The following is a 15,000-nucleotide window of genomic DNA, read 5'->3' as shown; positions in this document are numbered from 1 at the left end:
GCGCGAACGTCCTTAATTGCCAAAGAGCAGATAAATAATTATTATTGTTGAAAAGCTTCACACTCTTGGTAGTAACATTTTCCTGCTTAAACTTGTCTTTCTGGCAGTATAAAACTTAAAGATACTTTAAGACATCCGTTATACATAGGCTTTAATAGTTGATCTTCCAAAAAAGAAAAACCGGGCAATGATTGCCATACTGTATGGTTGCCTAACCCTAACCGTGGCAGTCGCGATCTGTCGGAACTTATTGAATGTTCAAAGTAAATTTTAGATGCTTCAAGAGCAATTGCCAAAACGTCATTTACAGGTTACAGAGTAACTTGACAATGGGTGGTCAAGTAGCTCCCGAAATCTAAGAGGTTTTAAAATCTTTCTCTCTTCAGTCACTTGACTTGCTACTAGCAGGGCCTGCTTTTTCATAGTTCATATACATGGACTGGTTATGAAACCCCGAAAACTTGAAAAGTGAGTACAGTGCTGTCACACTTCAGGTTAACCTGACCGTGACCATGCACAATACAGTATATTGTCCTCGGTTCATGTTTGAGTTTTGAATAAATTAATCAAAACTTCTGATTGGTTGTCTGTTAGAATAAGGGTGTGGTTTGGTCAATATTGGTCAGGGCCAAAACAGAAAACAAGAGAAAAAACAAAGAAACATGTACAGTTTCATAACCATCTTGATATATTAACTACAATGGTCTTTGTGAGGAAAGGGAAAAGACATTGACTGAAGTCATTGCTTAACAGTGGGCACAATGATGCATAAAAGTAGGGAGCATTTAAACTTGCACGCAACGAAATGTTGGGGAAAAAAGAAAAATGGACACTTGTGTTAAAATGCTAAAATTAAAAATTTTGGGAAAATCGAGCCTTTCATTTTTTTTATTTTGTCTCCCATAGAATATCATTGCTGAAGAGTAATTGGGCCTACACTAGATTAATAAGGCGTAAACTTTGATTTTCAAATGTTTAGCTTTGTTGTGAAGTTTGGTAACCGACCGTTTGCAGTGTTTAACATTGTTTTTTGAGGCGCGATAATACAGCATTATCAAATAGTGTTTAAAATATTATCCCTGCCATGGGCAGCTAGAGGTGTGGTGGTCAAGTGGTTAGGTGACGGGTTAAATTAATCAACATTGCAAGGTTCGAGTCCTACAGTTGTATGACCATATACTTGGGTTGTCTTTTAAAAAATATATGACCATTTCCCATAGTCTATATCAAGCTTTCAGTTATCTAAATTAATCTAAAAAGTAAATTCCGAGCAAATGTGGAATCAACGATAATTGTTAATTCAGAGGTAGAGAATGGGTTGCTCAACTAACTGGGATGATCTTTCCAGAAAATCATCACGGACGGGATAAACTTGAACTTGCAAATGACCAGCTCCCAGTTAGCTTGATAGCTCAGTTAATACAGCAAGTGTAGCTTAATCTTAGGGTCATGGGTTCGAATCCAGTTCACTGAGCATGGAGGATTTGTTTCAGGCTTCTAGTTACAAGTGACCAGCTGCCAGCTGGCTTGATAGCTCAGTTGGTAGAGCAAGTGCAGTGCAATCGTATGATCATGGGTTCGAATCCCATTCAAGCCTCGATTTTTTAGGCTTCCTTTTAATTGCTCAACTAACCGTAGTGATCTTTCCTAATTTCATTTTATTCTATTCTGCAGCTCAGATATATAAAGGTTCATACTTTCCATTAAATGGTTTTCCTTTGTAGCCAAAAGTTTAGGGGAAAAGCGATGACTGGAACATTCCACTGTGGTACATACAAGTACATGAAACAGGTGCACATGCAATTTAATGAAATAAGCCATGAAAAAAACTAAAGATGATATAATCTTCAGCCTTAAAACAAAGACTTTCGTTTTTTACCTATACATTTCACCACTTAAAATTAATTTAAATGGGTGACAGGCTGACTTACCTAACTTTAAGGGAGCCTTAGCTTGTTGTTACAAAAGTTAAATTAAACAATATCACTTACTATCTTCCTTTGTTCTTGCGAATCGAACAGAACTGTTAATTCCATCTCCAGTAGAGGTAAAGGCCAACACACAAAATTCATATGGTGCAAATTTAGCCAACCCGGTGACAATTTTTGTGTACATCGTGACATTGGAAACAGAAATGTTTTCTAGTCTGTTAATATTGGAGCCTTCTTTCCTGAAGAATATCTTAAATCCTAGAATGATTCCATGTCTGGAGTCAGGGGAAGGAAGCTGCCAGGACGCTATGATGGCCGTAGATGTGTTAGCAGTCACTGTAAAATTGCTAGGAGCTTTTGATGGGACTGAAAAATTTTAAATGCAGCAAAAACAAGAAATCAGAAATGAACTTTGCCCATGGTATGAAATAAAAGAAATGTGATTCAACCATTCTTAATTGAGAAGCAACTTTCTTCCTTTCTTCCCAATAAAGGAGATTAATTTGATGAAGGAAGTGACATTTTAAATGAAGAAAGATGGCTTATCAGGAACAAAAAAAAATTTTAAATAAATGAATAAATCAATCAATAAGTAAAAACACCATGGCAATCCACATTTGCAAATATGTCAATTTCTTTCAACTGCATTTGACTACTTTCTCCAAGACCACATGGAGCAATTGGAGATAGAAAATCTATAAGAAAGGGTCAGCTGTGTCTATGGCCATAGACATGGCCGGGCTGCCATGCGGGAGGTCGTGAGTTCGACTCCGGCCGGACCAACACTCAGGGTCTTTAAATAACTGAGGAGAAAGTGCTGCCTTTGTAATTACATCCGCAAGTGGTTAGACTTTCAAGTCTTCTCGGATAAGGATGATAAGGCGGAGGTCCCGTCTCACAAATAACTTCTTTGTTCATTAGTTCCCTGTGGGACGTTAAAGAATAAGCATTGTTTTTGTTAGTCTTATTCGAGAAGAGTAGGGGATGAAATTCCCGGTGGTGTGGCTGTCCTCGGTGTGTATCTGGGTGGGTGAGTATAGCAGGTCCACATCAGCTGAATAGCTGCCAAAACTTCAACCTGCTTAAACAAATGAAATAACAATAACAACAACAATGACAATGCCCCCAATTGACTATACTAAGCCTGAGAAACTGATAGAGTCCCTTACCATCTTCCCATGTCCTTGCAATCTTTGAGGAACTCTTTGGTCCACACCCCACCGAACTAAAGACGCACACTTTAAATTCATATTCTGTGAACTTTTCAAGCCCCGTGACAACCGTGGAGAAAACCAACGAACCATTGATATTTGAAACGTTCTTTGTATCATCCCAAGCTGCATCTTTGATAGTTTGTATTTCAAATAGGTTGGAGCCTTCCTTTTGGTATAGAAGTTTAAAGGATATCAAGTTTCTTTCATTGTAGTAAAGTTTTGACAGCTCCCAAAAGACAGCGACACTAGTCGACGACTGTGCAGTCACATTGACAAGAACAGGTGCTTCAACAGGAAAAAGGTATTAGTGAATACAGAAGAAAACTGCACAAGTCTAGATGCACCATTACTTTATTCGAATGTACCAAAAAATCTCTCTTGATACGTAATTCTTACAATACTAACAGCAGGCTCTTAAAAACTTTTCTGGAACATATATGAAAAAAGAGTTCGAATAGAGTTCATTATTTCTTTTCTACTTTTGTCTTTTCTAACTGATTAGATGAAGTTGTTAAAATGCATAGAAAATAAGTTCATCAGTTACCTAGAGATTTAAGTGCTCCATAGAGCTCAACTCTCAACGCCTTATGACCAAAAAATTCAGTTGGCTGAAAGCGGATGAAGCTCGCTATGATAACCTCCTCAAGATTATGCTTGACAATGTCGTTTCGCCCAGTATTTCCATAAAAGACCTGCAAAAGAAATTAGAATTTATGCTGATTATTATGGTGACGATGATACAGATGATGACATTAGCCTGTATATAAGCTGAAGACAGTTGCCTCTGTTTGGTAAGACAAATTCATGGTGTTAATGTTTACTTTCAAATTGAAAAGTTTAATGTCAACTGTCTCAATATCAGAAACCATGGCTTTTTTAAGGACGGTGCCCACTACTTCAAAGGTATTTTTTCCGAGTTTATGAATGTGCAGGAGAAGAAAACCTTTACAAGTGTTATTGAAATCCAAAAAGAAAAATTGGGAGTAACCACACATTTTTCAAAGTTAATTAATCAACAATAGCTGTAAAATACAAAGCAATGTATAGCGCTCTTTTCCAAATTGAAGCTCCAAACAATGGATGGTTAACCTCAATTTGCCTTTTGCGTACCAAGAGCACTTGTTGAGTTCTGCTTTCTCCGCATAGTTTTAAAGCGCTCAAAAATATTCATTGTATTAGTAAGCACCACCGCTGGGAACTCCGAGTATTTCGAAATGCGCAGAACGTATGGTCAATAACAACTGTAGGCACTGTCCTTAAATGGACTCTAAAATCATGCCGTCCACATTTGTGTTATCTCCCTCTCCCTCGGCAAAACGACGAAACAAAAACTTGAGGAGCCCCTTAAGAAAAATAAACAGGTAAACGAAATAAGACCGATGCTGATCAAGTTCCACTAGAAAACCAACTTAAAGAGAATCCACTCAGCTGCCAGCAGATCTTCCTCCAAGATCAACTCCAAACAGAATGAATAAAGCAGTGAAATAATGAACTTTGTAGTGTCAAAGCCAAACTAAATGAACTTTCAGCTCTCAAAAAAAAGTATTTTCAAAACGTGAAAATAAAACGTACAATAGATGCATTGTATTCCGGTGTTTTTTCTTTTAATAGTTACTCCACATGCGCAGCCTCACAGCATTGCAATGGAAACTAAAATGGGAAAATAATAATGACCAGCTCCCAGTTGGCTTGATAACTCAGGTGGTAGAGCAAGTGCAGTGCAATCGCATGGCCATGTGTTCGAATCCCATTCAAGCCTGGATTTTTTAGGCTTCCTTTTCATTGCTTAACTAACCGTAACTTTTAATAATTTAGTCTCTGTAACATACATGTAGGTAACATTAGTATTAAGTATTAGTATTTAAGAGAATTTTAGCATTTTTTATAACTATACATATCTGTAAGATAAGATAGGTACACGGCTCATTTAGAAACCAATATTGTATGTTGAAATTACTATCCTGTAGGAGTGAAGTCAATGTATGCGTGCGTTTGCTCCTTCAATGTTGTTTGAACGCATTGTTTTTCTCGACGATGAAGTTTTCAAGGGTCTTAACCTTTTGCCAGCAGCATAATTACTTATGTCCAAACACATTTTAAGCCTACAAAAACTTTCCAATTCACGCATTCCTCTAGGCCTAGCTACAAATATCTCGTAAAATCGTCTAAATATGTTACGAGAAATTCCTGATATTTTTCCGAAAAATCTCGTTGTTTCCCCCTAAATATTGTGAAAAAATTCTAAATATCCTAAATATTTTCTTAACAGTTTTCTATAAATATTATAAACTGATCAAAAACTTAATTTATTGGCAAGACCGCAATGTGTCAGTCTCTACAAAGTGACTAAAACAAGTACAAGTAAAGGGCAGCAGTAAAAGCCGGAATCCGGAATCTGGAATCCGAAATCCGGAAACCAAAAACCAGAGAATTCGTGAGAACTACTCACTCCTTGTACGCTCTGCACACTCAAGTATTTCACTCTGAGAAAATGTATACTGTAAAATGGATCTGAGCTTGCTATTCTCTGTAGATATACAGATTTGAGAATGGTGATGGCATCATCAAAATATGGCAGTCCAAATTACAATAAAGGAAACTTAAAGATTGTCTAATTTGTTTTCCTTATTTTTCACCCCCGGCTTTTTGGGTACAAAAATGCTTCTTTTTAAGGAACAAGGCGCCTGGAGAATAGGGGGCTTAAGCACGCGCGTTTTTAAGACGCGGACGGCAACCGGAAGAGAACATTTCGCGTGCCAGGACTGTGGTGTCTTCCAGAATTTTGTATCAATTAAAAGCTACTTAGCAATGTAAATGTGATTGTATGAAGACAAGTTAAAAGGAAAAACAGCTCACTTGCGTAAGTGACGGAGCGCGACTGAAGCTGTTGATACAGGAAGAACATACAGTAATACCGTCAATTTCCGATAGTAACGACCCCCCGAAATTAACGTCATTTTTTTGTGGTCACTAGTAAATCCCGAAAGTAGCGACCTCCCCGTGAAAGTAGCGACTTCCCCACCCCCTGAAAGTAGCGAGACAAAGTTTTTTTTCATTGTAAACTGTATACCATTAATATGTCAATCAATAGTCAAAATTTTAATGTACAACAATATGTTCGTGCAGTACCACAAATTGTTCACGATAAAGCACTTTAATTTACAACAAGGGGAAGCTTTATGCCACCATCCGTCCTTGACATCAGTTCACAGATGTAGCGATGTAAGAACTACCATAAGCCGGTATAATTTCGTATTAACAACAGGAACGTTTCTTCACATTGAAATTGAAAACTCTATATACTTTTCTATATAGTTTTTGCTGCAGTTATCATGTATGAAACACAATCTATACATATAGAATGCAAATAAAATGTTGTTCTTTTTTTAATTTTATGTTGTTCATTTTTTATTTTGGGAAAAAAACTGCTCGCCCCAGCTCTATTTGTAAACGATTTTTGTTCCCCAAAAGTAACGACCCCCCGAAAGTAGCGACCCACAAAAGCTACTAATTCCGAAAGTATCGAGGGTCGCTACTATCGAAACTCTACGGTATATGAGAAATTCACATTGTTTATCGAAGTTGAATTCTTTCGAGACGTCCCACTAGCATTGAATAGGGAAACAAGCAAGTTTTGAAAAAGTTATGCCGAAAGGCAGATGAATATTGCGCTTCAAGGTCGACAACTGATGATTTGGTCGGCTTGGGTTAGAAGGTTCTTCCGCCGTGTTTTCACAGTTTGAACGTCCGTGGACTTTAGAATGATGTACTTTCACATGACACCCAAAATGCCCAAAAAGTAGAACGAAACATTGCAATAACCAGTTGAAACTGTTGAACAACATAAAAGAAATACAGCAAAAGGAACGAAAAGCAGTGTGGACTGAAATGGACAAGATTGAAACGGATTGGATTGGGGTAATCTTAAACTGAAAAAGGTCGGCCCTACGTTTTTCATGTTTATGGAAAATCACCCGGATAAAGGTCGTTTTTGCTCACAATCATTATGTGTGATTTAATGATAGTTTTATCAGTAAAGGAATTTCAAGTTTCAAACTCGTGATTAACTAAAGATCTCCCCTAAACACCCTAAAGTAACGTGACAGAGCCCCTTTCGGAGGCTTCGGTAGAACATAATCAAAGGGAGGAGAGACGGTAAAACACAACTTTTTTTATTGATAAATTTCAAACATTATTACTTTTACGTAAACTTGACTATGATCATTAGAATAATTGATGATAATCAAGATGCTCAAGATCCAGGCGTTTGTTTTTCAAAATAAATCACTATACCGTGGATACACACTAGCAAAACCAATTGAGTTATTCAGTGGATAGTGATTTATCCAGTGTGGACAAGTTGTTGCAGTTTTCCCGAATTGTGGGTAATTCTGGTTTCTGGATTCCTGATCCCGGATTCCGGTTTTTGGCTTTCAGTGCTGCCCCAAGTAAATGTGAAAGCGTTTAGTACGTCGTAGCATTTTCTGCCCTGCTTGACAATGAAGGTACGACATTCATCTCTATGCTATACTCTTTAATCTCTTAAAAAATAAACAACAATATAAACTCTGACCCTGTTATTTTCAAGCCAAAACCCGTATCTGCTTTGGCTAGCTCACAGGTACTTTATGTTCCGGGATTCCTTTCTTCGACTCCCCTGTCTCCACATAATCAGTTAACGATTGTTTACTGAAAGCATTGGGGCTGACTCTTTCAACATGTGCCATATTCATGGTGTACTTACTATGACTCGTGGGATACAATATTCGTGAGGAAAACCGCTGAACAGGTCAACTGGACCACTGCTGACAATTCATTGATCTCAAGTTTAAACCATGTGTGAACTTATAAAAGAAATAAGACCATAGCAAAACCCCAAACATCATCTCTTTTTTTTTTCTAAATATCTCGGAGTTTTCTAAATATCCCAGGAGCTCCTACACATCTGTAATGGATTTGCATTTATCTTCTTTTCTTTATGTCGGCGCGGAGGAGCGTTTACTCAGTAGCATCTCAAGCACTACTCTTGGGATAGGTTTAAATTCTATTGCGCTTGAAATGACGTAAAAACTGAAAATGCAATTTGGAGCGTGCGACAATTACAAAAGATGGAAGTAATAATGAAAATATAATTGTGAAATCGACATGAGAAAACTGAGCGAACGAATATAACATAGGCAAACACGAGATCATTGAACAAATGAGACATTATTGATGATAAACTAATTACAACAATAAAATCATACCTCTTTCCTCCGGTTAAGGGCTAATCTTAATCAGTGAGGAAAATCCTAACTTATGGCAGGTCCTTAATGTCTGCACGCCCTTTACCGAATGTTCTTTGACCTTAGGAGCGGAACGTTTTTGTAAGTGATGAAAGGGTATATGAAATGAATCATAACTGCGAAGATCATAGCTTCACTTGGTTTTTGTAAGTGTTAACAGTTAAAACCATGTCAAAATTAAAAAAAGTTTGTATAATGAGCATTATCGGAGCATTTTAGTGACTTTTTTCGGGACGACCGAGCATTTTAGTGGGAGAACTGGAACATTAAGGTGGAGCATTTTAGTGGGGAAACAAAAGCATAATGTACAAAAGCCTAGCTTGCTCCTTTTAAACGGAATGCATAAATTGCGTCCAAAAATGTATTCTTTTGTTTCTGTGCTAACTCTCAAGAAACATTTCTTTTGCGTTTTCTCCATGCAAACGAGGCTAGTGAGGCCCCTATTTATGCATTCGGTCTATGACCGTGAATCAGAACGGACTAAGATTTCACTACGTGGTGACATTTCACTGCAACTTCGTCATATCCCACTTCTACATCTTAATGACTTTATGATCCCAACAAACTCCGGACTGATTGTTGAAAACCTGGGGCGGACCTGGGGGGGAGGGGGAGGGGGTGTTCAGGGGGTTCGATCGAACCCCCTAAATTGAAACACCTAGTGACATAAACTTGTAAAAATATAAAATAAATACAAGTACATTTTAAATAAGATGGCTAATTCGCTGCTGTTTGATGTAGCTAAAACGTTTCCTGATTAAGAAACAAATGAGTACCGGTATTTGAATATTTTGGTTCGCTGCGAATGTTGTTTTTTTTTCACCAGGCCTGTGATCCAGACAATTTGCCTAACATTAACTGTTTGCTGCGAATTGTTTGCACTACGCCAGTCACAACGAAAAACCCGTCACCTACGATGCTGTAGTTCAGCGTTTTGTTGAAAGATATATACCCCGAAGAATGCTTCTTATGGATCCCGTCTTTGGTGAAACACAAAGTTTCAAAAAGGTTTAACTACAGCATACCTTTCTCATACTTTTATACAGGAAAATTTGATCCGAAGTACATCACGTTTCATATTTCTTTCTCAATGCGCGAGCGGGCGGTAATCGCCAATCCTGCAATCTGATTGGCCCTAGGAGCAGGCCGAATTTTTCTACCTTGCCCGCCAACCCGGGCGGAATCCTAGCCCTGGTTGCGTGAGCTTATGTAATGACCTTAAATTTCCATTTTTTCACACCGATCCGTTTACATACAAAACTGTTTCAAAATTAAACAGATTTTTAGAAGACAAGAGGCCTGAAAATATGATTCAAATAAAAATGTTTCTCTTTGAAACGTTCAGTTTTTAAGTCGCCTACTGCATTCGCTATCAAACGCGGTGCGAGTCAAGACTTAAAAGAGTGACTTCTGAAAGTAAAAGAGAGAGAAAACAAAAAAAGTTATTTACCAGCTAAGGGTCGGTCCGTAGAGCGAAAAACTGTGATCTCGGCCTTGGAAAAGCTCCCCTCGGCCTGCGGCCTCAGGCAGCATTTTCAAGACCTCAGTCACAGTTTTTCGCTACACGGACCTCCCAGCTGGAAAATAGCATATATCATTTTGAGCAGCTCTGGTATATTTTAATGCAAAAATATGGAATTTTAACTTTAACAAATGAGAAATTAAAACACGCTGACTTTGCCTCAGAATGTCGGAAATCGCGTTTCCGAGGATTAAAAATTCCAAAGCTTCCCCAGGGGTCCCAAACAGGCGCGCTGCCTTCGGCGGCACCTTTAATCAGGCCCCATTTTGTGAAAACCTGGATCCGCCCCAGAAAACGTGTATTTATCAGAACACGAGACAACAGACCATATTACAGTTGTGTGCTTAGTTACCTGGCCTATGAATGAAAGTGAGGCTGGAGACCTTGTTTTGATAGAAACATCACTGTTTTTCTTATGTAAATTCTTACTAATTAGCATGACAAAAACATCATTAACATGAGAAAAGGAGGGAGGTCTGTATCATAACAAGTTCAACACTGTACTAGCTTCACTTTCATTTAAAGGCCTCGGCCCGGTTGTTCAAAAGCCGATTAACACTAATACCCAAATTAAAAATTAACCAAGGAGTTTATTTCTCTACTCCCAAATGCTGCTTAACGCTGATATTCGGCAAAACTTTACATTAGAGGGAGTCAATCTTGAAAAACAAAAATAAGCAAAACAACTTTCATCAAAAAGTTGAAAACATGAAACAAAAGTTTACGCTAATCCTGGATTAAGTTAATCGGCTTTCGAACAAACGTGCCCAGGGCTAAGCACAAAACTCAATCTCGACCCCAGAGCTCTTCTCTTGACTGAGGGAGAGAAGATATCTGGGGAACCCTGAAACAAAGTGTCTTCTCATTGGTTTTCGTGAAGAACAATCAAAAGCGTCTCTAATTGGTGCATTCATGTTAGCACCAGGAGTGAGCAGTCGCCGTAAGGTTTAAATAGCCAATTCTTGGCTATAAGAACCCTACGGTGCATGTTCTCCTACATAGAGTTTCCCAGAACCTTGGGTCGAACCGAGGCTCTGGTGACGAGAATGGTACACAAATGTAAAGAGGTCTATTCAGAACTGCAAGTTGGAACAATTGAGACCGTCATCACTTAAGAATTACGTAGCTAAATGACCAAGATGTGTTTTGCGTCTCCTAATTTATAGGGGACGGGAGCAGGACTAAAAAGGGCGGGAGCCGGGAGATAAAGGTACGGGAAGTGGGAGGTTTTGAACCCCCATCATTGAATACTGCAGCATTCTCCAAAAGGTAAACTAAATGCCTAGCTTCATCTTTGAAAACGCTGTGCAAATCAAAGAAACTCTTACCATCTCACCCCAAGCTCACAGACAATCGTTGTTGCGTTACATAAATTTTATATGGTTTTTTGTGGGGAATTTAGGCCCTTTTTAAACGCCGCATTTTACATGTGCCGAATCTAATGCAAATGAGCGAAAACAATAGATTTTTCTCATTTGCATTAGATTCGCCACATGTATGTAAAATGCGACGATCAGCGATCGCTATTTAGGGCATTAAAATAAAAATACACCAGAATTTCTTACCTTGCCTCCTTGTCTTGTTTATGGTATGTTCTTAGCATTTCTGGCCGTTTCAGCGCGATTCTAGGGAGTTTTAGTTCTACCGTTGCTCTCTCACAATTATATATGATTCCCCAAGGTTGATTACTTGCTGGCGGCGGTCTCGCATATCCACCGAAGGAAATCAGCGTAAATTCACTCCGAACGCTCAGGTCGCCTCCAGATTTAACCCAGTGCACGTTAAGATCCTCCTCTAACTAATGCCTTCTCTATCGACGGATAAAAAACAGCTGTGGTGCTGGAATTTCGGCTCGCTAATGTATCGACTCCCTTCCATCGTGGACCATCGACAATGCTCTGCCACGAAGTTCCGTGCAAGGCCGTCGGAAAACAGCTTACTGACCGGGCCCAAGGCTGAAATTTCTTACACACCGGGTGGCCAACGATGTCAGTGAGAGATACACTGTAAACAAACTGAATGTTTATGTTTTGTTTTCGAAACATCTTTCACGCGTCAGCATTTCCTTGAGCTTCGCCCGTTTGTGCGTGACAGCTGAGTACTTTCTCGAGAAGGACCTCACGTTGTACCTGTCACTGAGACTAAAGCCTCGTCGCTCACCCTGTGTGTAACATATTTGAACCTTGGGTCCAGTCGGTAAGGTGTTTTCCAACGGTTTCCTGCACGGAACATCCGAATCGAGCATGCTGCTAAGTGCCAAATCAGCCTATTTTGGCGATTTTCAATTCCTTTTCGTGAATGTTTGTCTGATATGACGATTGAAATATGTGGCAGCACTATCATCCTTGGTCTCAGTGGAATTTCGGGTCGAATTGAGCTTTTTGGAACAATTTACAGCAGTTTATGTTTCCGACTGCTTCATCGGAGTTCCCAACCTTCAAGATAATCTACCAGTCAAATTGAAGCTTCAACATCCCCCCTGCTCGGGCATTCGAATGTTTGGAAAATTTTTGTTCGAATGCCCCCCCCCCCCCCCCCCCCCCCGGGCCAAAAAGTTGTTCAAATGCCTAGTTCCATTTCACGTGATCAAAATTACCCCCACCCCGGGAAAATTACCAGATTACTGTTTTAACTTTTCAGTATCTTCTATTATGCTTCTGAAGTTGTGTACGTAAACATGCTTTAATAGACAACCCCAAGGAGAACCAGGGCCCTACATGGCAAGAGGCACAAGGAGGAAAGGTAACAGGTATAAATATCTCATTCTGTAGGCCTTTGCTTTTCAACTAATCAGCTACGAAAGCGGAATCTTTACCTTTGAATGCATCTAAGTTTGTGCCCCGCGACTATGATTTATCAACCCACGTGCAAACGTAACATGAAATCGAGGCTAGTGACAGATTCCCCACCCCCTATGAGTAGTGATCAAATGCCCTGCTCCGGGAAGATTAAGATGATCAAATTTCCCCGCCCAGGGAGGAAAGAGAGTCAAATGTCCGGGGTATACCCGGGGGGGGGGGGGTCAATTTGACTGGCACATAAATATATGAAGAGATAACAGCGAACCTAGACCCGACTGGAGTAGCGCTGAAATGGCCAAAGTACGCCACAAAAACACTGATAAGGTATCGAGAAGACAAGGTAAGGCATTTTTGTTCGATTAATGTTGTTTTATTTTTGACTCCTAAAGACGTTTGCAAATTCCCATACAAACGGTCATTATTTTAACTGATCGTGATGCTCAAATTACATCGTTAGCTTGGGGTAACTGTGGTTTTTCGCGTGAAATTTGACGTGGAATTCCCTCGTCAGGTGGTGAATTTTCCCATAAAATTTGTTTCAAAGAGTATGGCAAACCTTCCCTAAAAAGTTAATTACAAACCTTTTCTGTCCCATTCTCTCTGTAGGTCGTCCAGTTCATGTTGTCCAACGATGTATATATCTTGTATTTTGTTGTCCATTGATCAGCAGTTGGGTTTCCTTGAGTTGCTGTGGCGCAAATGTAGAACTCATAACCAAGGTTGATTTGTAAGAAGTCGCTAACATTTTTTTGGGTGCTTGGTAACCATGCACCATTTCCGTACAGTCGACACTTTTCAGGTCCATAACCAAATCTGGATGAGGAAGCTGAGTAGACGTCACCTGAAAATCTGCCAATAATGAACCAGCTAATTGCTTGAATCTGACAGCCTAAACAAAAAATAAGGGATTATATTAGCAGGGCGAGTGGATTTGACAGCTGTGTAGTTTATGACATCAAAAGTTTAATAACTAATGTGGTTACTTCCAGATAAAAGTTCTTGGCCGCGTTGTTCAGTCGCAGTGCCATTACTGCATCTGACCATACATGGGCAAAAACTTAGAGCCTAGTTCCAACTAAATTATTTATCCAGAATTAGCATAATTGTCGTCTTGGTTATAATGAACCGGAAGACCTGCAGTGGAAAAGGGTGACTTTTCATTCGGCGACAAGAGACTTGAACTGTAAGTAAATCCAGTTGAAATAAAAAAAGGAATTGTCCGACTCTAAATGTTGAAGATACTCACTAGCACAACTTTGAAATTTATAGACACCTGATATTTAACTATTAGTCACCGAAGAGAAGGTGAAAAAATCAATAATTGTTTTAGTATACAACACAAAAGCTGAAAAAAAAAGCGAACTAAAAAAACTACTATATTTTTGTAAAATGTGATCGGAAATTTCAAATTTCGCACGCCAGCTACTCGGAGAGGAGTAGTAATTGGATAATCAACTCCGAGTTAGCCAATCAGCGCACGCGGAGAGAACTATTCACTTGTGTGGTAATAATAATTTCGTTTTTTGAAGGAGGCGTTAAGCTAAACAGATAACTCTGTTTCTTGAAGTATAAAAACACTCTCACGCTAGAGGACTCCTCTCAACAGCAGAGTAATGAATCCGTTTTCAAGTTCACATACCAATGAGCGCATACAGGATCGCGACTTTTGGTTCTCCCATCCAGTTTTGAATGAGATAAATTATTGGTCTTAATGAGGATTGTTAAGGAGGCTCCAAAGAGTTGTCGACAGGCACGGGTGGGTTTCCAAAGGAAAGGGACTACAACAGAGATCTTTTAGACGGGAAACACTTTGATATTTGTCTACTACTTTTTTCAGGCAGTTTTTAAAGGTTGTCCACGAGTCCCTGACTGTTGCCATGATGGCAGCAGTACGACACTGCCACAAGTCCTTTAGAAACCATTTTGAAAATTAAATTCCAATAAACTTTTACCTAAAATTAATCCAGTAGAACGTGCATTATTTGTGAAAACATCGTTGGAAGATGGTTAGAAAAAAAAATTGTAAAAGAATTTGCGAAGAAACTTACGAAGGTGTACGAGGTAAGTTTCGAAATATTGCTCAAGTCTAACAATTTTTTTTCCCGGTTTCTGCGATTGTAGATCGCAATTTTATTTCTGTCCACACTTTTGGATTCATGAGCTGGCGCGACCAGATTAAGCGTATGGCTTAAACCCGAGTGCTCTGAGATAAAAACCCTTTGAAGCCTCGATCCATAACTTAGGGTG

The 15,000-nt window shown here is 39.2% G+C and overlaps 1 protein-coding gene across 1 annotated transcript in view; it reads right to left on the bottom strand.

Moving 5' to 3' along the window:
- Positions 1-3,681: 3,681 nt before the first annotated feature.
- The window catches only part of LOC138007961 (retinoschisin-like), a 12,360-nt gene continuing 1,041 nt past the window's right edge, over positions 3,682-15,000 (bottom strand). Inside the window, exons 3-4 of the mRNA XM_068855112.1 lie at positions 13,335-13,642; positions 3,682-3,837 (exon numbers count right to left, since the gene is read on the bottom strand). Of these exons, the coding sequence (XP_068711213.1) occupies positions 3,682-3,837; positions 13,335-13,642 (464 nt within the window). The remainder of the gene's footprint in view (positions 3,838-13,334; positions 13,643-15,000) is intronic.

Source organism: Montipora foliosa, chromosome 1 (genome assembly GCF_036669935.1).
Source record: "Montipora foliosa isolate CH-2021 chromosome 1, ASM3666993v2, whole genome shotgun sequence".
NCBI classification, from domain to species: domain Eukaryota; kingdom Metazoa; phylum Cnidaria; class Anthozoa; order Scleractinia; family Acroporidae; genus Montipora; species Montipora foliosa.
Note: the sequence above shows the minus strand (reverse complement) of the source record. Positions and strands in the feature narration are given on the sequence as shown.